Raw genomic sequence first — 21,513 nt, 5'->3', positions numbered from 1 at the left:
AAATGTAGATTTGTTGACTCAGAATGAAAAGTAAAGCTACTAAGAGGATTGGACGTTCATCCTGATTGACATATTTTATCCCTGAGCAAGCTACATGAGAAAATTAAAACTGGAAGATTCTTGGATGAACATGGAATCAAAACAGGAGGGATCTGTTAGAGATTTAAGGTTTGGCCTCACTTTCTGAGCCAGATGCCTCCGCTTCCTCACCCAGAAGTTTTTGATGTTGTTAGAACCCTTCACCTCTGCCCTCCCTCCCCCCAGGGCCTGGCATGGACACTGCCCAGGTTGAGAAGAGCTGTTCTGCTCTGTTTCAATTTTGATTTTACAGTGGGTTTTTTTTTCTTTCTTTCTTTCTTTTTAAAAGTGACCTGGGGCTTCCCTGGTGGCACAGTGGTTGAGAGTCCGCCTGCCGATGCAGGGGACACGGGTTCGTGCCCCGTTCTGGGAGGATCCCACATGCCGTGGAGCGGCTGGGCCCGTGAGCCATGGCCGCTGGGCCTGCGCGTCCGGAGCCTGTGCTCCGCAACAGGAGAGGCCACAGCAGGGAGAGGCCCGCGTACCGCAAAAAAAAAAAAAAAAAAAGTGACCTGATTTACTTTACCTGTTGAAGATGAGGGAACCTCATTTGCTTCTCATAAGTCCAGCCTGCATGTAAATGTCGTTATATTTGAGTAAATGGTGTTCTCTCTCAGTTATTCGAGAAGAAGCATAAATTTCTTGTTTCATGTGGTTTAGGGAGTCAGCTGTGCTTTCCTTGTTTACTGACACGTTTTATATATATTGTTCCTGCATGTAGTTTTAAACTGCCTCCCCACCCCCCCACCCCCAGTTATTTCTGACTTCTCGCTTCAATATTAGTCTAGATTGGTCTCTTCTAAGTATTACAAGGTTAGGAATAACACATCATTGATTTCAAAGCAGTGTCTGAAGTAGTAGAGATTTATTTCAGACCATAGGAATCCTGTGTGTTGAAATTGGTGATGTGTTCCCCCCTGCAACTTTATTGAGGTATAATTGAAGTACAATAACTCTACATATTTAAAGAGTATTATTTGGTTCATTTGGACATATGTATATACATGTGAAATCAATCAAGATAATGAACACTTTGATCACCTCCAAAAGTTTCATAGTGCCCCTTTGTAAGCTAACCCTCCCTCCATTCCTATGCCTTAGTAGCCCCGATCTGCTTTCTGTCACTGTAGATTAGTTTACATTTTCAGAATTTTATATTAATGGAATCCTACCATACATTCTCTTTTTTTGCCTGGCTCCTTTCACTCTGAATAATTATTTTAAAATTTCTCGGGCTTCCCTGGTGGCGCAGTGGTTGAGAGTCCGCCTGCCGATGCAGGGGACACGGGTTCGTGCCCTGGTCCGGGAGGATCCCACATGCCACGGAGCGGCTGGGCCCGCGAGCCATGGCCACTGAGCCTGTGCGTCCGGAGCCTCTGCTCTGCAATGGGAGAGGCCACAACAGTGAGAGGCCCGTGTAACGCAAAAAAAAAAAAAAAAAAAAAAAAATTTCTCCATGTCATCTATATCAATAGTTAAATCCTTTTCATTGCTGAGTAGTATTCCATTGTGTTAGATATATTACAGTTTCTTTATCCATTCACCTATTGATGGATACTTGGGTTGTTTGCTTTCGCTGTAACAGAGCTGCTGTGAATATTTCCGTACAAGTGTTTGGGTGGACATATATTTTAATCTCTCTTGGTTAAATACCTACGAGTAGCTGTATAGGAAACCGCCAAACTGTTTTCCAAGTAGCTGTACCATTTTACATTCTCAAAAACAGTGTATGAGGGTTCTAGTTGGTCCATATCGTTGCCAACGCCTGGCACGGTCAATCTTCTTACTTTTAACCAACCTAATGGGTGGTATGTGGCAGTATCTCATTGTGGTCTTAATTTATATTGCTTTGATTAATGATGTTCAACATCTTTACTGTACTTACTGGCTATTCATATACTTTGTGTGTATATGTGAAGTATCTATTAAAATAGTTTGCCATTTAAAAATTTTGTCTTCTAAAAGTTCTTTATTCTAGATACAGGCTCTTTGTCTGATATATGTATTGAAAATATTTTATACTAGTCTTTGAATTTCCTTTTTGTTTTCTCACTGACATCTTCCAAAGAGCAAAAATGTTCAATTTTGATGAAGTCCAATTTGTCAGTCTTTCCTTTTATATTTTACATTTTTTGTGTGTTCTAATTAGAAACTTTGCCGACTCCAAAAATTGTATTTTCTTGTATATTTTCTCCTAGGATTTATGTAGTTTTAGGTTTTACAGTTAAGTTTATGAGATCTTTTCAGGTTAATTCTTATGTATGGTGTAGGCTAAGAGTTGATTTTCTTTCCCCATATGAATATCCAGTTGATCAAGCACCAGTCATTGAAAGAACTTTCCTTTCCCCATTTAATTGTTTTTGCACCTTTATCAGATCAGTTGATCCTATACGTATGGGTCTACTTCTGGACTCTGTATTCTGTTCCATTGATCTATTTGACTATCTTTATGTGAATATATAGTGTCTTACTGTAGATAGTAGATTGTGAAAGTCAGGCAGTGTTAGTCCTTGTTAGTCTTCTAATTTTGTTCTTTCAAAGTTGTTTTGGCTATTCTAGGTCCTTTGCATGACCATATAAATTTTGGAATCAGTTTATCACTTTTTACAAAAAAAGTTTCTTGAAATTTTGATTGGAATTGCTTTAAATCTGTAGATCAATTTGGAGAGAATTATCATCTTAACAAAATGGAGGCTTCCTATCCATGAACTTGGTTTCTCTTTCCATCTAGTTAGGTCTTCTTTAATTTCTCTCTGACTTGTTTTATAGTTTTCAATGTAGAGTGCTTGACCATCTTTTGTTAGATTTATTCCTAAGTATTTTATGTTTTTTGGTGCTGTTGTAAATGGACTCATTTTTGAAATTTCAAATTCTTTCTTGGTAGTATATAAAATGAATTTTTGTGTATTACTCTTATACCTTATTTTCTTGCTAAATTTATTAGTTCCAGTAGTAGATATTCCAGTAGATGCCCTGGAATTTTCTATTTAAGCAGTCATCATCTGCAAATAGAAATGGCTTTATTTATTCCCTTCTGATCTTTATGCCTTTTAACCCTTTTTCTTGCCTTGTTGCAATGTCTGAGACATTTGAATAGAAGTGGTGACTGCCTTGTTTGCAGGGGAAACTTTGACCTTTAAGTTGATATTGGCTGTAGGTTTTTTTGTAGATGAGATGCTCTCTATTATTTTGAGTAAGTTTCCTTCTTTTCCTAGTTTCATTTATCATGAATAGATACTGAATACTGTCATTTTCTTTCCTTTTTTTTTTTTTGCATTTATTGGAACAATCACATTGTTTTCCTTTATTCTGGTAATGTATCACATATTCCCCTGTTAATATGGTGAATTATATTAACTAACTTTTTGTTAAACCAACCTTGCATTCTTGGAATAAACTCTATTTGGTTATGATGTATTTTCCTTTTTATATTAGAGTCTATTGAAAATATTTTGTAAGATTCTATTCCGATATTTTAAGTTGGATTCTGTTGTTAATATTTTGTCAAGGATTTTTATATCTATATTCAAGAGGGTTATTAGTCTGTGATTTTCTTTTTTTGTAATATCTTTGTCAGGTTTTGGTATTTGAGGATACTGGGCTTAGAGAATGAATTCAGCCATGATCTTTCTTCCTTTTTTTTTGAAAGTTTGATGAAATTAATTTTATTTCTTCATTGTGCATTTGATAGAATTTTCCATTAAAGCCCTCTGCATTTTCTTTGGGGAATACTTTTCGATGAATTCAATTCCTTTATTAGAAATGAGCTGTTCAGATTTTCCATTTCTTCTTGTGAAGTGGCATTTTCAATAAATTTGTCCATTTCATCCAAGTTTTTGAATTTGTTAGCATAGCATTTTCTTATTATCCTTTTAATGGCTGTATTCTGAAGTGATAACCCGTTTTCCATTCTAGGTAGAGGTGATCAAGCCGTCTAGCTGGAGATGGGGATGAGGGTGGGAGTGGGTATCAATTTTGTTGATATTTTCAAAGAACCAGCTTTTGGCTTTGTTAACTTTCTCTGTTGTGTGTTTGTGTTCTGTTTTATTGATTTCTGCTCTTATATTTATTATTTCCCTCCTTATTTACTTTTGGTTAACTTTGCTCTTTTTTTTTTTTAAAGCTTCTTAAGGTGGGGAAATTTGTTGTTGTTTTTTTAATTTATTTATTTTATTTTTGGCTGCGTTGGGTCTTTGTTGCTGTGCGCGGGCTTTCTCTAGTTGCCGTGGGGGGGGCTACACTTCGTTGCGGTGCGCGGGCTTTTCATTGCGGTGGCTTCTCTTGTTGTGGAGCGCGGGCTCTAGGCACGCAGGCTCTAGAGCGCAGGCTCAGTAGTTGTGGCGCACGGGCTTAGTTGCTCCGCGGCATGTGGGATCTTCTCGGAACAGGGCTCGAACCCGTGTCCCCTGCATTGGCAGGAGGATTCTTAACCACTGAGGCACTGGGGAAGCCCGGGAAATTTGTTTTTAAAGCTTTGTCTTTGAAGGGCTTTGTTCGATTTATTTAATAAACATTTACTAAGACCCTATGAGTCAATATACCAGGCACTGTCATAGCTGTGAAGACAAGTAAGGCAAATTGCTTACAGGATAGTGGACATTGATACATGTCTACAATCTGTTATCAAAAGTGGCATATCGTTTGATTATTAGTCTCTTTGGATAAGAAAGCTTACAACCATCACTGCTTAATGTTTTCTTATATGTTCTTCATTTTTAATTGAGTATCTGTTATTACATAATTAAAAGTAAATTCTTCCATGTTAATGACATGCTCCAACTGTCCTGTTCTGTCTTACAGATAATTTATTGTTTGTAATCAACTCCATCAAGCAAGAGATTGTAAACCGAGTACAGAATCCAAGAGAGGAGAGAGGACCCAACATGGGACAGAAGCTTGAAATCCTCATTAAAGATACTCTTGGTAAGAAGAACACTGGATAAACTAATAACCATTAATAACGTATAGTGTAAGGTATATGATTCAAGGGAATATTCAAAATTCTTTTAAGGAAAAACTCAAGTGGTCTCATTGTAGTTACCTCCCTTTATGAGAAGATTTGTTTTTTGAGAGTTAGCATTCATAAACATGTTCTGCTGGTTACCACGATTGATTGATTGATTGATTGATAGACAAGAAGTGATTTATTAGGACGCTTACTGGGCTTACAGGTGGGCAGGTGAGCGTTGTGCTGCCTCACAATTTATTATTTAGACTTCGTCACTGAACTGTTTTAACGCTTAGGAAAGATAAACTTCTAGCAACTTTAACCTTCTGTGGGGAAAATAAAGATCCCTGACCTTGTCAAGCCTGCAGTATATACTTCAATAGAGGTTCTTACCTATTTGTTTTACTCTTTCACAGGATTCTAACAGACTTGATTATCTGGTTTTCCATCCCTGAACAGTTTATACCACATGGGGAGGAACAGAGAGGCAGGCATCCAGAAGTCAGGCAGAGTGATACTGACAGGGAGGGTAGAGGTAGCTAATGTAGACAAAGACATGCAAACCCTAGAGGCCCCAGGAGCTTGGCTGCCATAGGAGCAAATCACCCTATGATCAGTAGCATCCCAAGGGCATTACAGCATAACACAAGCCATGAAGACCCTGAAGCATCATAAAATTGTTTCAGCTATATTATATGTTCTTTGTTTAACAGTTTTTATTCTAGGACTGTCTCTTAAAAACTGGTTCTTACACAGTTGTTGTGTAGAGTAGTAAATTTCACTTACCTGAGAATTTTCTTCCCCAGGATGCTGACTGTATATTGAATCACATCACTTAAAAGAATTACAGCTTACTTTTCAATCATTAATTAGTTATTTACCTGAATTTTAGAGTGCCAAACACTATAATTAAAAAAATTTTTTTAATTGTAAATATCTTAGAATTTGTTAAGACAATTTTTCTGACTTCCAGTTATTATAAATTCATTCATTCCACAAAATTTTTTCAATGCCTACTATGTTGCCAGGTGTTGGGGGATCCACAGGGGTTAAGTAGAGACTTGGTTGCTACTCTTCTTAGATGCTTGTAGTCTAAAAATGGAAGGCAAGGAATAGAAAACCAAAAATAATAATAATAACATTGTGGTAACTGCTATGAAGAAATCAAGATGCTTAGATGCAGTGGAGTGAGCAAGAATATTTTATTTCCACTTATACAGAAATGCTTCTGTATACCAAATCTGCTACCCAAATCATTGCATTTTCTTTAATTGAAAATAAATACACATTTAATGCTTCCATGCACTTAGTAAGTTTCTTATGGTTTTTGAAATGTCATTAATTTCTCTTGTCAGTGTTGTGTTCATACTGAACGTAAAATATACTAGTGTTTCTGTAGGGCAATTTGGAATCATTAGTAAAATTAGCAAGGCATATAGATTTAAACCCAACGATTTCATGAAATTTGACAACTTTCATGTTTAAAGGCCAAAGGAGAAGATCTAAAAGAGAGATTAAGAGATGAGAAAAAAGAATTCCTTAGTCTAGGAAGGGATAAACAGCTAACATTTATATAGTACTTATTATGATCCAGGATCTGTCTACTCAGATTTAGTGATTTACTTCCACAGTTCTGTGAAGAAGGTATTATTATCCTGGTTTTACAGATGAGGAATTGGAAGCCCAACAAGGCATTAGGTAACTTGCCACAAGTCCTACAGCCAACAAGTGGCAGGACTAGGAGCTAGAAGTAAGTGCTCCTAGTTGCAAGTGCTTGCACTGTACCCATGGATCATCACTTGGCCCTGTCATCTGACACTCATCTCTAGATAGTTTCTGAACTGTATAGTTCCCAAGTGGCCCACTAATTGCCTCATCCAGTAGACTTACTTGAGAATTTATTTTTCTTGACATTCTGTGTAACATTTGATTCTTTTGAGCATTTATCTTCATTCTTAAAACATTTCCTTTATCTTAAGATACTTAAGGTTCTGCATGCCTTGTTTCCTATCTTTTTACACACAAAATGCTAGTGGTTTCTCTGTGGCTCTAGCAATACCCACTGGTCATGTGCAGAAATTAAGATACGTTTCCAAAAAACAAAAGCTCATTTAGCATAATGGTTAAAATCAGAGTATTTGAAATCAGTTCTAGATTCAAGTCCTGGCCCTGCCACTTACTACCTGAGGACCCTAGGGAAGTAACTTCACTTCCCTCAACCTAATTTTATTCATCTATAATGTAAAGTGTGGACAGTTGTGTGGATTAAATGGAAAGAGTGCATGTAAAGCACTTAGCATACTGCTGAACACAAATTCTCAATACTTAGTAAGTATTAGTTGTTGATGTTACCATATTACATCGTAAACATTTTTTAATTAATTAATTTATTTATTTATTTTTGGCTGTGTTGGGTCTTCGTTTCTGTGCGAGGGCTCTCTCTAGTTGTGGCAAACGGGAGCCACTCTTCATCGCGGTGCACGGGCCTCTCACTATCACGGCCTCTCTTGTTGCGGAGCACAGGCTCCAGACACGCAGGCTCAGTAGTTGTGGTGCACGGGCCTAGTTGCTCCGCGGCATGTGGGATCTTCCCAGACCAGGGCTCGAACCCGTGTCCCCTGCATTGGCAGGCAGACTCTCAACCACCGTGCCACCAGGAAAGCCCACATCGTAAACATTTGAATTTTTTTCCTTAAAAGAATTTTATTTCTACATTGTCTTCCTGTGTTAGGTAGAGAGAGAAATTTAATGTTATAAGAAAAAATTCTTCCTGCCTTTTTATTTTTTAACTTAAAGGTCTTATATATTGATAAGTTTGTGTTTTCCCTTTGTACCTGATTGTCAGTTTTACCAGATACAATCCTTGACTCACATTTTCCTGCCTTGAGTATTTTAAATATGTTTCTCCATTTTTATTCTGGAATAAAGTGTTGCTGTTGCAAAGCTAATAATTGCCTAATTTTTTTCCCTTATGCCGTTTGCTATTTTTGCCCAGATGTCAACAGGATTTTTTCCTTTTTCTTTAAATCCTAGTAATTTTACTAGACCATGTCTTGGAGTTGGTCATTTTAGGTTGATATTCTCATATACACTCTGTGATCTTTCAGTAAGTAGCTTCAGATCTTTTAAATTTTATTTATTTATTTATTTTTAAAATTTCTTTATTTAATTGATTTATTTTTGGCTGCGTTGGATCTTTGCTGCTGTGCGCTGGCTTTCTCTAGTTGCAGTGGGCGGGGGCTACTCTTTGCTGCGGTGTGTGGGCTTCTCATTGTGGTGGCTTCTCTTGTTGCAGAGCACAGGCTCTAGGCGCCTGGGCTTCAGGAGTTGTGGCTTGCGGGCTCTGGAGTGCAGGCTCAGTAGTTGTGGCGCACGGGCTTAGTTGGTCCGCGGCATGTGGAATCTTCCCGGACTGGAGCTCGAACCCGTGTCCCCTGCATTGGCAGGCAGATTCTTAACCACTGTGCCACCAGGAAAGCCCATATGTTTTTAATATTTGATTTGTTCCCTTGCTTTGGTTTTCTTCTTTGGGGACTCTTACTATTTGTGGGTTGGATCTTCTTTGCCTGTCTTCAGTATTTTCTGAAGTATATTCACCTCTTCTCAAATTTAAAAAAAATCTCTTAATTTCTTATTTTAAAATTCTTCCCCTTTTCACTGCTGTTTCTCTTAAATGCGTTATCTGTTGTGTTTATTTGCGGCTCTTATATCCTTTTAGATTTGTTTTAATTTCAGGAGTTCATGTTTTCATTTTTTTCTCTTTTTTTTTGAGGTGTGATTGACATAACATTATATTAATTTCAGGTGTATAATGTACTGATTTGATACTGGTATATATTGCAAAATGATCACCACAGTAAGTCCAGTTAGCATCCGTCAATATACATAGTTATAAAATATTTTTTTCTTGTGCTGAGACCTTTTAAGATCCTCTCTCCTACCTACTTTCAAATATGCAGTATGGTACTATTAACTACAGTCACCATGCTATACGTTACATCCCCCTCATTATGGATTATAGTCTTTATCATCAAGAAGCACACATCTTTTGTCTTGTTTACAGCTTTTTCCCTGAATTCAATCTTGTCTGATCTTACAATCATGAATGTAGCTTTCTTATTATTTATCTTTGCTTGGTAGCCTTCCCTTTTATTTTCAGTCTTTCTGAATTACTTTATATGATACACATCTCTTTTTAAAAGATCTTAATTAGATTAAAATTTACATTTAATTTCAATTTGCATACCATAAAATTCACTTCTAGATTTTTATATATAACTTGTAGTTTGATTTTCTTTATTAGTCAGTCTAGGAGTTTTTCTTTAATGGATGAGTTTAGCTCATTTTTATTTTATTTTTTTTTTTGGCTGCTTTGGGTCTTCATTGCTGTGTGCAGGCTTTCTCCATTTGCGGTGGCTTCTCTTGCTGCAGAGCACGGGCTCTAGGCTCACGGGCTTCAGTAGTTATGGTGCACAGGCTCAGTAGTTGTGGCTTGCAGGCTCTAGAGTTCGGGCTCAGTAGTTGTGGTGCACAGGCTCTAGGGCACGTGGGCTTCAGTAGTTGTGGCTCGTGGGCTTGGTAGGTGTGGCTGGCAGGCTCTAGAGCGCAGGCTCAGTAGTTGTGGTGCACGGGCTTAGCTGCTCTGCGGCATGTGGGATCTTCCGGGACTAGGGATTGAATCCGTGTCCCCCGCACTGGCAGGCAGATTCTTTTTTTTTTTTTTTTAAATGTATTTATTTATTTATTTTTGGCTGTGCTGGGTCTTCGTTGCTGCGCATGGGCTTTCTCTAGTTGCAGTGAGTGGGGGCTACTCTTCGTTGCCGTGTGCGTGCTTCTCATTGTGGTGACTTCTTTTGCTGCGGAGCACAGGCTGTAGGCTCATGGGCTTCAGTAGTTATGGCTTGTGGGCTCTGGAGTGCAGGCTCAGTAGTTGTGGTGCACGGGCTTAGTTGCTCCGCAGCATGTGGGATCTTCCCAGACCAGGGCTTGAACCCATGTCCCCTGCATTGTCAGGCGGATTCTCAACCACTGCGCCACCAGGGAAGCCTGGCAGGTGGCTTTTTAACCACCGTGCCACCAGGGAAGTCCCAGCTCATTTTTATTTATTGATGTATGTTTGGTTTTATTTCTGTTATCAAAAGAGCTGTTAGGGCCTTCCCTAGTGGTGCAGTGGTTGAGAGTCTGCCTGCCGATGCAGGGGACACGGGTTCGTGCCCCGGTCCGGGAAGATCTCACATGCTGCGGAGCAGCTAGGCCCGTGAGCCATGGCCGCTGAGCCTGCGCGTCTGGAGCCTGTGCTCCGCAATGGGAGAGGCCCTCGTACCGCAAGGAAAAAAAAAAAAAAAAAAGCTGTTAAGATTTGTTCATATGGCTTTCTTGCCTTTTTATGTCCTTCACTCTATGATCCATTATTATTATAGTTTCATTTTGTATGTGTCCTCTGATTATTTTCAAGCTCTACATTTTTGTCTTGCAGGTTCACTTTTTAGCTAATAACATGTATACTTAATTTTTTTCTCAACTTTTCATTTAAGATATCAATCCTACAAGAAAAGTAGAAAGAAACAGTCCAGTGAACACCTGCCTGTCATTCCGCTAGATTCACCAGCTGTTAATATTTTGCTGCATTTGCTTTATTTCTGCCTCTGTGTACATTTTTTCCCTATATATTTGAAGGTAACTTATAAACATATGATTCTTCATCCATAACTACTACTTCAGCATGTATTTCTCAAGAACAAGGACACTTTCTTACTTAGACACAATACTGCTATAACTTACGTTGATGTGACATCTATATGGAGTCCATATTTAAATTTCCCCAGTTGTCTCAGTAATGTCCATTATAACCTTTTTGTTTGTTTTTGATCCATTTAAGGATCATGAGTTGCATTTAGTTGTGTCTTTTTTTTTTTTTTTTTTTTTGTATCCTTTAATCTAGATCAGTCTCCCAGGCTTTTTTCTTCCATAAAAAATCCAGGTAGTTGATCTTGTAAAATGTCCCAATATTTGAATTCATCTGTTTGCCCATGATTAGTTACAGTTAAATTTTCTTGGCAAGGATTCATTGTAGCTTATATATCCTTCTCATTATGTCAATCAAGAAACAGTATCAGTTTGTCCCATTATTGGTCAGGCTGATTTTGATCACATGGTTAAGGTGGTGTCAATTCTCTGTTTTTTACAGTATCTTTTGACTTCTTATGAGCAATTACTGCATAGTATTTTTCTGCTTCCATCTCCTTTAATTGCTCAGCTTTGTATTACATTTAAAACACGTACACCTTTGTTACATAAAATCAATATATCAAATATCTTTGACCTCAGCTATAGAGGATGAGGAAGACGAAAAAATCAACATACCTGCAGTGTCTCCCACCTTTCCTTCTTCTCTTCCAAGTTTGCTTATTTATCCACTTTTCTTTAAAATGAAGAAAAAGGAACGTAAAATTGATCATCATTATAAAAATGAATGAAAACATCCTTCAGGTATATATTTTCAGTCACGTGGGTGAAGCCCATCTATGAGATGTAGTGAGGTTGGAGCAGTTGGTGGTTTGATCCTTCTAATCTTGTAGGCTCTAATTATGGTGGGTAGAATTATTTTCTGGGCTGCAGTAGCAAACGGCAGAACACTCATCTGGGACCAGTGTCTAGCTGAGAGTCACCCCTGACCCTCAGATTTTCCTACTCCTCACCTTCATGTGTGTCTAAGTGTGCCTATTATTCTTTTCTTCAGGTCTCCCAGTTGCTGGGCAAACCTCAGAATTTGTTAACCAAGTGTTAGAGAAGACTGCGGAAGGCAATCCCACCGGAGGCCTTGTAGGACTAAGGATACCAACATCAAAAGTGTAATCAGCCTCATTGGACCACTGGTCAGAAATGTCTGTGTTTGTCACGTTATTCATTGTAAATTTTCATTCTGTTTTGCATGTCAGTTTAGCATTATGTAAACATTTACAATTAGGTTACATTGTTTTAAGAACTAAGTAGCATAAGTGAAGCATGATCCAAAATACTTGATTATTACATTTTCAGAGCATAAACCGTTGGTTAAAACTGCTACTGGCATCAGAATTGAAACTCATACATTTAAGTAGATGTTTAGATACAGATTACAAAATCTGTTAAAGCAAAACATTTTGGAAGAGTGAAGATAATAGTAAATGCCAAATATTGTGGCAGGTTTATGCTCTGAACCACAAAAAAATTGAGGAAGCATTTTTTTAAACAGTCAGTTTAGATTGTTTTTAGAATTATTGCTTTTTATTCTAATTTTCCACAACCATTAATCTCACTTGTACATGGCACAACCCAGCACTCATGCCCATGTGCCATATTAGATGTTCATTTTCCGAGCTCAATATGGTATATATAAATATATATATAAATATATATATAATGTCTGTGCAAGTAAGAAAAAAAAAGCATATTCTTTGTGCCTTGTATTTTGGGGAAACTATAAAACTGGTAATATTTTGTATGATGAAAACCCTAATGAGGAAAAACAAGATATATAGATGGAAAAATTATGGGGTTTAAATGTTTTTTTGTTCCAACTCTTTTTCAAATTTTTTGAATGTATATAGGACTATGTTGAAATGTAGATATATGCCACAGAGTCTGTGTATTGTATAAAAAACAAAACAAAAAAACAAACAAAAAAAAGATGGCTCTAGAAAACTCATATTTCGGTACTTGACCGGAAGAAGACAAATACTTGCACATTATTGCGATTGTTTTATTTTTTGTACCAAAGACAAATGCAACTGATATGGCATACTGCCAGTCTAAGTAAAGTTTTGCACAGCTTACATGATACTGTATGAATGTATGAAAAAAAAGGAGAAAAAAAAGAAAAACGAAAAGGTCAGGGTTAGGGATCTTACTGAACTGTGAATTTTATTTCTGTTTGGGTCCAATTATCTACAGAAGGAGCATCCACACATACAGATATTATTTTGCTGTTCCTCTAGTTCGCTTCCATAGTAGATAAGTTGGTGGCCATTTAGGTGTCTATAAGTCTTTTTATTTCTGCACTTATTGTAGGAAATTTTAATATATTTCATTTTAGTAAGCTATTGGTAAAATAGTTTTTGACCTTGAAAATTAAAAAGTTTATTTAGCTTATTGTAGTATACTTCCACCAAACAACCAAAATACAGATTATTTTTATTGTATTATGTATATATATATGTAAAGACAGAAAAAAGCTAAAAATATCTAATTCTTTAGTTGCCACTTTTCCAATTGATGTATTATTGTGCATGTAATATTTTCAAAGATCAACACAAGCTTAAAACAAAAACAAAAAGATTTATAGATTTTTATATTTTTGTACAGGTATTTTCAAACTAGCTTCTTCAAACTTAACATGTGACTTATTCTTCTTCTATAGTTTCTAGAACTGAGAAATATTAACACATTTAGTTTTTAGGTGCTCTTTTTTGTTCACATAAAACAGCTTCATTAGTCAGTGTTTTAACTATGTTAAAGCTTTACCTCTTGATGAGAAATTTCTTATGTCAAGGCAACGTTATAAACCTTCCCTACAGATCTTTCCGTCCTGTCTCTCTTACTGTTTTATTTTCAGATCTTGTGTTTTGAACTCTGAAAACTGGTAGCTTAAAAATTATACCTTAAAAAAAAATCCTATTTAGCCAGAAAAAAAAAATACCAAAAATTTCCGACCTAGCTGCCGGGAAAGTATCTATTTCTCCAACTATTTCTCCATTACCCCTTGGAGAATTTATTTTTAATTATATTTTGTCTATACAGTGTGTTTCCTTTTCTGTTATTTTCTCCCTCCCCACCACGGTTTCCCATTTGTAAGTGATAGCACATGAAGCTATAGCTTATAAAGGTTTGCTTGATTCTAAAACACACAGTAACAAGTGAGCAATGTTGCTTTCATGCTTCTTTGACATTATGAAAAAGAAACTCCAAGAAGGATTGTCTTAACACCTTAGCTGAACTGTGATGCACAAGATTACCCTGTGTGCTTGGTGGAAATGTACCTGGTTAGTGCATTCACACTAAACAGATAAGCTTAGATCTAATGGTTTAATAGAATGTAAGTTTATTGTTTTAAAGTTTTTCATTTTTAGGTGGGAGAAGGCAAAGCACAGGTTTGTAACTTGGAGGTATATGAAGTTTTGACAGAATGTGTCTGGGAAATTGAAACATGTTCCAAAATATGGCAGTTTTGCAATCAGGTGAAAATCACTTCATGATAGAGATTCAGCTGATGAGGTTTATAAAATTGCCCCTTTCTAGCTGCTCTGTTAGGAATTCTGGTTTTTTATACCTTTTTCTTGTCTGCAAACCAGAATTTGATTTTTTGGTCTTGCATTTCAAAAAAAGACTTTGAATCTGTTTAGTAGATTCCATATCCTTGCATTTCAGTGTTTTATATGTACTACTTAAGTTAAATAGGTAAAAGCTTTTAAATAGTTGAGCTTTTTAATGTTGACACTTTATTTTGTACCTATTTATATATGTATGTATATCTTAGAAAAGCACTTTGTTAAAAAAAATTGCATTTTATATGATTCCTGCCATTTGCTGCTAAATCTGGGCTGGTCAGAATGCTGCAGCGATACTTGATCTAAATAAAAACCTGGCAGTAAAATGTAGAGTGAAAGTTAAATCCTCTTGCTGTTTTAACTTTATCATAAAGATGACATAGGCAAGCTGTGCAGCTTTACATTTTAACCAGGGGACTCTGTGGCATTTAAAACCGTCTAGAAATGGTTGTACTTTAATGCCAGTAATAATCTGCTTCCTCTATTGTCATTAAAATGTATACGTTTAGTGTATCACACAAACAAATCTTATAAGGGTAACGTAAAAACCCCAACAATTGTACGTGTTCTGTTTTTGAAAATTGTGGCATGTATTTTTGGGTGAAGATCATTAGAGAAGAGCTCTCTAAAGGTTTTCTGTGTTCATACATGGTATACAGATAGCTCATAATGAAGTCCAGAATTTTACTTTAAGTGAAGGCATTGTGAATTCACCTCAAATAAACCCATTGTTCCCAAAGCGATTATAAACTTTGACTCTAGTACTACTATGATTTAAAAAAACAAAAAACGTTCTTCCTCTTTTCAGATACACTGGATTCTTTATAGAGTTTGTCTCCATATGAAAGCATGCTGTCCAGTTGTTCTTGTTAAGATCTTGTCTGAGTTTTGAATTGGGTGCCACACTTTTTCAGTCAATATGATTGCTTGTTCTACTGTACCATGTACGATTCTTGTCCTCTCCTATATCCTTCATGACAGATTATGATGTGGCTTTATATTGTGCCTTACTTGTACATTTAAAACAAAACATCTCCATTCCCTTTCACTTCCTAAATCTTTCACTTTGACCTTTTTGGTAAGAGAATCAGAGCTATTATAAAAACATCATGAAGGATTTCAGATGGGTATGGTTTCAAATTCCCTCTCTTTATTGTTATTTTATATTTGTATGAAAGACCAGTTTTGAATGGTCTTTGAATATGAGGGGGAGAGATTAGCAGTAATTTCACTACATCCCTTTTTCCTAACTTTCATGAATTTGTCATACATCTTCTTTCTGATGCTTGACTTCATTTGCTCCTTAGCAGTAGTCTGCATTTAAAGAAAGGTATGCTCAGTTCATCAGCTTGAAATTGACTATTTTCATTTTTCCAGAATTTTTTAGGAGAAGAGTACTCGTTTTGTTTGTTTTATAAAACAGATGACAAGTCTCTTTAAAAGAAACAGAAGTACAGTACTTTTGAAATACAATGCTGTTAGTTTGGATTTCTTTTTTTATATATAATATTCATACAGTTATCTGATGTTTGCCTTCATTAATAAAGCTGTTAGTTTATTCACCAAAATGTCAAGAATGGATGTGCTTTTCTTTATTCCATACATTTCTAAATATTTTAGCTGCTAAGAGTTAGTTAACTTTCTAAGAAACGAAATCAAGTTGCCTTCAGCAGGAATTAACAAAAACTTATGTTCCCTTTCTTTATATAGTCTTCCTAAAATTCTGTTCAAGTATTTTCTAGTTAATTATGTAACAGAATGTTAGCATCTCTCCAAATCTTGAAACTTGAATTTTGAGAACGCATTGAATTATGCTTTCAGTGTTAAAGTTTCAAATTATCCTTCTAGTGAAGTCTATTGTGGAATACCATTTCCCATGGAACTAAGGCCATTTCCACAACTTTGCACAGAACTGCAGTCTTGTTCTTCCCTCGGATCATGACAAATAAGCCTCACACAGTGCCGTAATACTTGTGGATTCTTTTGTAATCTTTGTAATCTTAATAAGGGCATTATGAGAAGATGACTCCATGTTTTTTTAATATTTCAAACACATTGGGATGTAACCATGAATGTCAACTGTAGGAATGGTTGTTTCGTTTTAAGGAATAAGCATGTTGGGGGAAGATGATGAAAATGTACTACTGACAGTTTTACACTTCCATAGACAAGTGGGATTATGTGTTGAAGCATAATCCTCGTGCTTAGTAAACTGACTGAAATTGTAGAAATTACACCTAGGAACTGAATTATGCCAAATTGCCATTTTCCTTTAGAAAAGAGAGATTTGGGGGTAGTGGTGAGGGAATAGAACCTTAAAACTACTTCCAGATAGTATTTTGGAATTGATGACTTGGTGACTAGTGAGGAACATCAAAGTTGGGTATTTCAATGTGCCAAGTTCGGGTGAACTAAGTTTGCCTCTTTCATAACAATGTAAACACAATGGTGTAGTTAATTAAATTATGGGTGGATGTGAGCGGGACTGATTACTGTGTCTTGCCCTTCGCCCTTTGTTTTTTTCAGAACCAAATAACAGAAATGTATATGTGTGTACTGTATCTGCCTTTTCACCACATTTTTATGACACTGTATTCCACTGCCTGCTTTTTTTTTTTTAACCTTCTTTCCCTAGGATTTGTCCTATAACTTAGCATTTGTGGTTAACAGTGATACTAGGGCTGACTGCACATAAGACGTCACAAGAGAAGAGCGGAAGGGCAAGAATTCAAAGTGTTTGTTCATACAATGTGGCGACCTCTTTTGCATAGTTGAGTAGGATCCTGTTTGTAATGCTATCATAAATATTCTGTAGTTTTGTTCCCCACTCCCCTAACTGTAGCTATGAAACTTTTTATTGGATTCAGTCTTGTCTATTGTCTAGAAAGAATTTTATCTCGTTGACGCATGAGCTGTTTAAAAATTATTCTATTAAATGTTGGTTAATAGTTGTGCAGTTTTTCTTTTCAGAAGAAAAGGCAATTCAAACATTGCCTTTGTTTTCTGTCACTTTCCAACCCCTCAGCACTTCTAGTCAGATACAGATTCATCAGTGTATGCAACATCCTTTGTAATTTAAAATAAAAAAAGATGAAAAGAAAAGGTTTTGAATTGTTTGCCTCATGCTTTCGTCCTTCCTTTTTCTGTTGCTTTTCTGTTGCTTTCCAAGGTGATCATCCACCCTTCAGAATAACCCACTGCAACAAAATTCCAAACTGGAGACAGCAGTGAACTCTTGATCGCGCTGCGCCTCTCTTGGTGTAGTGTGCGAACAGCTAACTTTTTTTTTTTAACATTTTGGGCTGCTTTTTCAATACTTTAGTTAAATTTAGCTATTACGTAGAATTATTCATTGACAAAAACATTTACATTCTTTATAGTTTAGAGCATAGTTTAGTTTATCCTTATTTCTCCTCCTTGATTCTTTGGCCAAGCGATTTCTCTGAGGGAAAGAAGGTATTTTGAGTCTCTCCTGACTTAAGCCTTTGTATGTGTTTGTGTGTTTCATAATTCTAAGTAGGTCCCCAAGCTAGGCTGGGCATATACATAGAACTGTTAAATCAGGGGACCCGAGTAAACACCACTGTAGCAGTGTGTTCCTTCGGCCAACAAACATTTGTTTAGCACTTTCTCTGCCAAGACTTGTGCTGCGTACTGGCCAGAAGGAGACTAAAGAGACCGCCACTAACGTTTAGTCTGCTAAGGGAGGCCACGTGTGAACAGGGCCACAAAACAACACAAGAGCTGTTAAACACACAAAGGGTTCTAGGTACATTACCGCAGAGGTATTTGCAAGGACACTGGTACCACATCAAGTGGGGTATGTTAAGAGAATTGACAGGCTGTGTGCATGACATCCCTGGTCCCTTGAAGAAGCCCTTTTTGCTTCATTTGAGTGACACTGAGGCTGTCAGGAAGCAAAGTGGGCCTAGCCTCTCATGGACTGGTTCTGCTTCAGGACTTGACCTCACAGGAGCCTCTGTCAGAGTCTGGGCACTTTAAGGAGCTGGGTGAGCCAGCCCTTCCAGTACAGCTCTTAGGAAACCAACCCTTCTGTTAGGTAGCACCCAGTGAGATGGGCTGTTCAGTTGTCTCTCGTTGCCCACATTGATTTCGGAACCAGGAGAGCACCTTAGAGAGAAAAACATTAGTTGGGAAATACTTTAATATCCCAGCTGAAAGGTTCAGAATAGGAAGAAGGCATTAGAAAGTCCTAGAAGGCTAGGGTGGCATTCATTAAGCCCCTGCTAGGTGCTTTCCTATCAGGGAACTCACCTGCTGCTCTCTGTGGCCCAGTAGGTGGGTGATCGTGTCCATTTTACAAAAGAGACTAGAACCAGATGCAGGGACTCACCCCAGACCCAGCTTAGGTGATACAGAACTCCAATTCAAATGGCAATCTGCTTGCAGCACTCAGAGACAATCCGTACCCCTCTGTAAGGGACCTGGCCAAGTCACTGGCAATATTTGGATGGATGTCTGTGTAGGAGGGAGATAATGGGCTTAGGGTCTGCAAACCAGAAAGAACTAAAGCCAGAACCTAGTAGATGCAGTAAACAAAAGCTAGTCTCAGGATCAGTAGGTAAAGGTGACGGAAGCAAAACAGCATTGGCAGTAGTCAGTGATGGGGAGTGCGGGTCACCAAATTGTATATCTATCCCTCAAAGATGGCCTCTAGCTGAAGGCCTTAGAATTGAGTCTTTTTTGTTAGAATGGAGTATGTTGGAGGGTGGAGAAAAGAGGAGCTATGTTTTCTCTAATTGCCTCATGGAAATGCAATTGGTGACTGTTGGTTGCAGAGGACTTTCCACCAAGTAGCATGATGGGAAAGGGGCTCAAGGTCACGTGGGCCTATCTACTGCGTGCAGAGTTTGGGTTTCTTCAGTGTCCTGAACAGGGAGCTTCTACTTGAGGATCCAAAACGTTTGACCTGAAGAATGTCAACCTCAGTTTCTTTAAAAGGTTTTAATCTTAAAATGTCTCCAGGAATGAACTTAAAAGAAAATGTACAAACTCTGAAGAAAACATTAAAATACTATGAAGGATACAGAAGACGACTTGAACAAGTGGAAAGATAGACCAAGTTCTTGAATAGGAACAGTCAACGGCATAAACCTGTCAGTCCTCCTAACTTAAATGAACAATTCAGTGCCATCCCGATAAGACATACCAATACGATTTCAAAAAACTAAAGTTCACATGGGGAAAAAAGTGGGGTGTTCGATCCTAACAGATATTAAAACACATAAAACTAATATTAAAACAGTATCATTTTGGTGAATGAATGAATAGGCCAACAGAATAGAATGGAAAGTATAGAAATAGATTCAGATGTATTTATATTTAATTTATATATTATAAATAATATTAATGTTATTAATTTATATATTATTTATATTTAATTTATATGGTAAGTGTGGCATCTGAAACCAGTGAGAAAAGGATGGATTGTTCAGAAAATAGTGTTGGAACAACTGGGTAACCCTCTGGAGAAAGTAAACTTGGCTCTGTATCTCCCACCATAAGCCAACACATATTTCAAAATGGGTAAAGATCTAAATGTAAAAATAAAATTTCAAATAAAACTTTTTTAAGGCCCAAAACACCATAAAAGCCAAGTCAAAATTCTGTAGACTAAGAGACAAAGCTCATTTCTAAGGGCAAATCCTCCTACTATCTAAAGAACTCTGGGAGCTGATATGAAAAAGACTGACAACCTAATAGAAAAATGAGCAGATAGTAAAATAAATACAAGTAGTTCTCCATTCATGATAAGAGAAATGAAAATTGAAAGATGGCATTTTTCACTTAATCAGATTGGCAAAAATCCCAGTGTTTGTTAACACACCGTGTGTACGAGGCCGTGAGAAAGCAGGCATTTGTACCACATTGCTGGTGGGAGTGTAAATTGATATAACTTCTATAAAGAGCAATTCGGTAGCATGTATCAGAATTTTAAAATGCATATATCCTTTGACCTAGCAATTCCATTTGCTCTAGGCAACTCATTATCTCTCTGTGCCTGTTTCCTCATCTGTAAAAAGTGGATAGCTCTACCTCACAGGGTTGTTGTGAGAGTTAAGTTAGAATGATACATATAAAGCACTTAGTACAAAGTACCTGGCACAAGGGAAGTGCTCCACAAATGTCAGTAATATAATAATAGTCATGTGCATTGCATTCTTACGATGTACCAAATTACTACATTGTGCTTGGTGCTTTTTATGTATTACCTCTTTTAATCTTTCAGTCAGTGCTGTGGTCACCAGCATTTAGCCTCTGAAGCACAGAGATGTGAAGTGGGTTGTCAAGCAGGATTCAAGCCAGGGCAGATGCCCAAGCCTGCAATATACAGCCTGTTTATTAGGTGCAGTGGGGTGATGAACACCTTAAGGGAGGGTGTTCCCTCCAAGGCTACAGATCCAAAAAGAGCTTGAAGAATCCAGGAAGGAGACAGGGCTGTGTGGGGTACCTGATGCCCTTGAGGTTCAGCTAAGAAATTTGGACTAGTTAATAAAAATTCAATGAAAGAGCCTCCATCTGTTGAGGGTCTGTTCTTAATTATTTCCATCGAAACTACTCCAGCGAGGTAAATTTATTAAATCCAATTGTACACAAAAGGCAACCACCAGGAGCCAGTGAAGGGGTGTAAGCTGGAATGTGGCTTGATCAGTTGTGCGTTTTAGGAAGATCCCTCGGACCGTGGGCTGGACTGACAGGAAGTACCCTAGCAAACTGCTTTGAATTCCGTACATTTAAAAAAGTAATGATAACATTTGTCATTTTTTTCTTTCACTCCACAATTTATATTCACTGTAGAAAATATGAAAAATACAAGAAAGTTTAAAGAAATATAAAAAACTGTTAATTCCACCTTCCAGAGACATCCCAATTGATACTTTTCCTCCAGTTTTTTTCCCCCCTCTATGCAAAAAATATGCAGTCATTAGAGTGACTGATGGGCGGAAGATGGGGAGAGGCCCCTGTTAAAGCGTTGCTGATAATTCCCTCCTCTCTTTCTCTCCGTCTTACCAGGTCCACACCAAGGGGCCGACTGATTTCTCCCACGAGTCAGGGAAAGTCCACACGACTCGGCGCTACCACCCTCGCTCGCCGCAGGCCGGTCTCTAGGGGTCGCTGCCGCAAAACCCGACGGGGAAGAAGGAAGCCGGTGCAAAAACG

At 37.4% G+C, this 21,513-nt stretch overlaps 1 protein-coding gene across 2 annotated transcripts in view; it reads left to right on the top strand.

The window, feature by feature from the left end:
* The window catches only part of CREBRF (CREB3 regulatory factor), a 65,421-nt gene extending 43,967 nt beyond the window's left edge, over positions 1-21,454 (top strand). For both annotated transcript variants that reach the window (XM_060008375.1, XM_060008376.1), the window contains 3 exons: positions 4,879-5,001; positions 11,766-11,901; positions 21,367-21,454. In XM_060008375.1, coding sequence (XP_059864358.1) covers positions 4,879-5,001; positions 11,766-11,881 — 239 coding nt within the window. In that variant the 3' untranslated portion in view covers positions 11,882-11,901; positions 21,367-21,454. The remainder of the gene's footprint in view (positions 1-4,878; positions 5,002-11,765; positions 11,902-21,366) is intronic.
* The last annotated feature ends 59 nt before the right edge of the window (positions 21,455-21,513 follow it).

Source organism: Delphinus delphis, chromosome 3 (genome assembly GCF_949987515.2).
Source record: "Delphinus delphis chromosome 3, mDelDel1.2, whole genome shotgun sequence".
NCBI lineage: Eukaryota > Metazoa > Chordata > Mammalia > Artiodactyla > Delphinidae > Delphinus > Delphinus delphis.
Note: the sequence above shows the minus strand (reverse complement) of the source record. Positions and strands in the feature narration are given on the sequence as shown.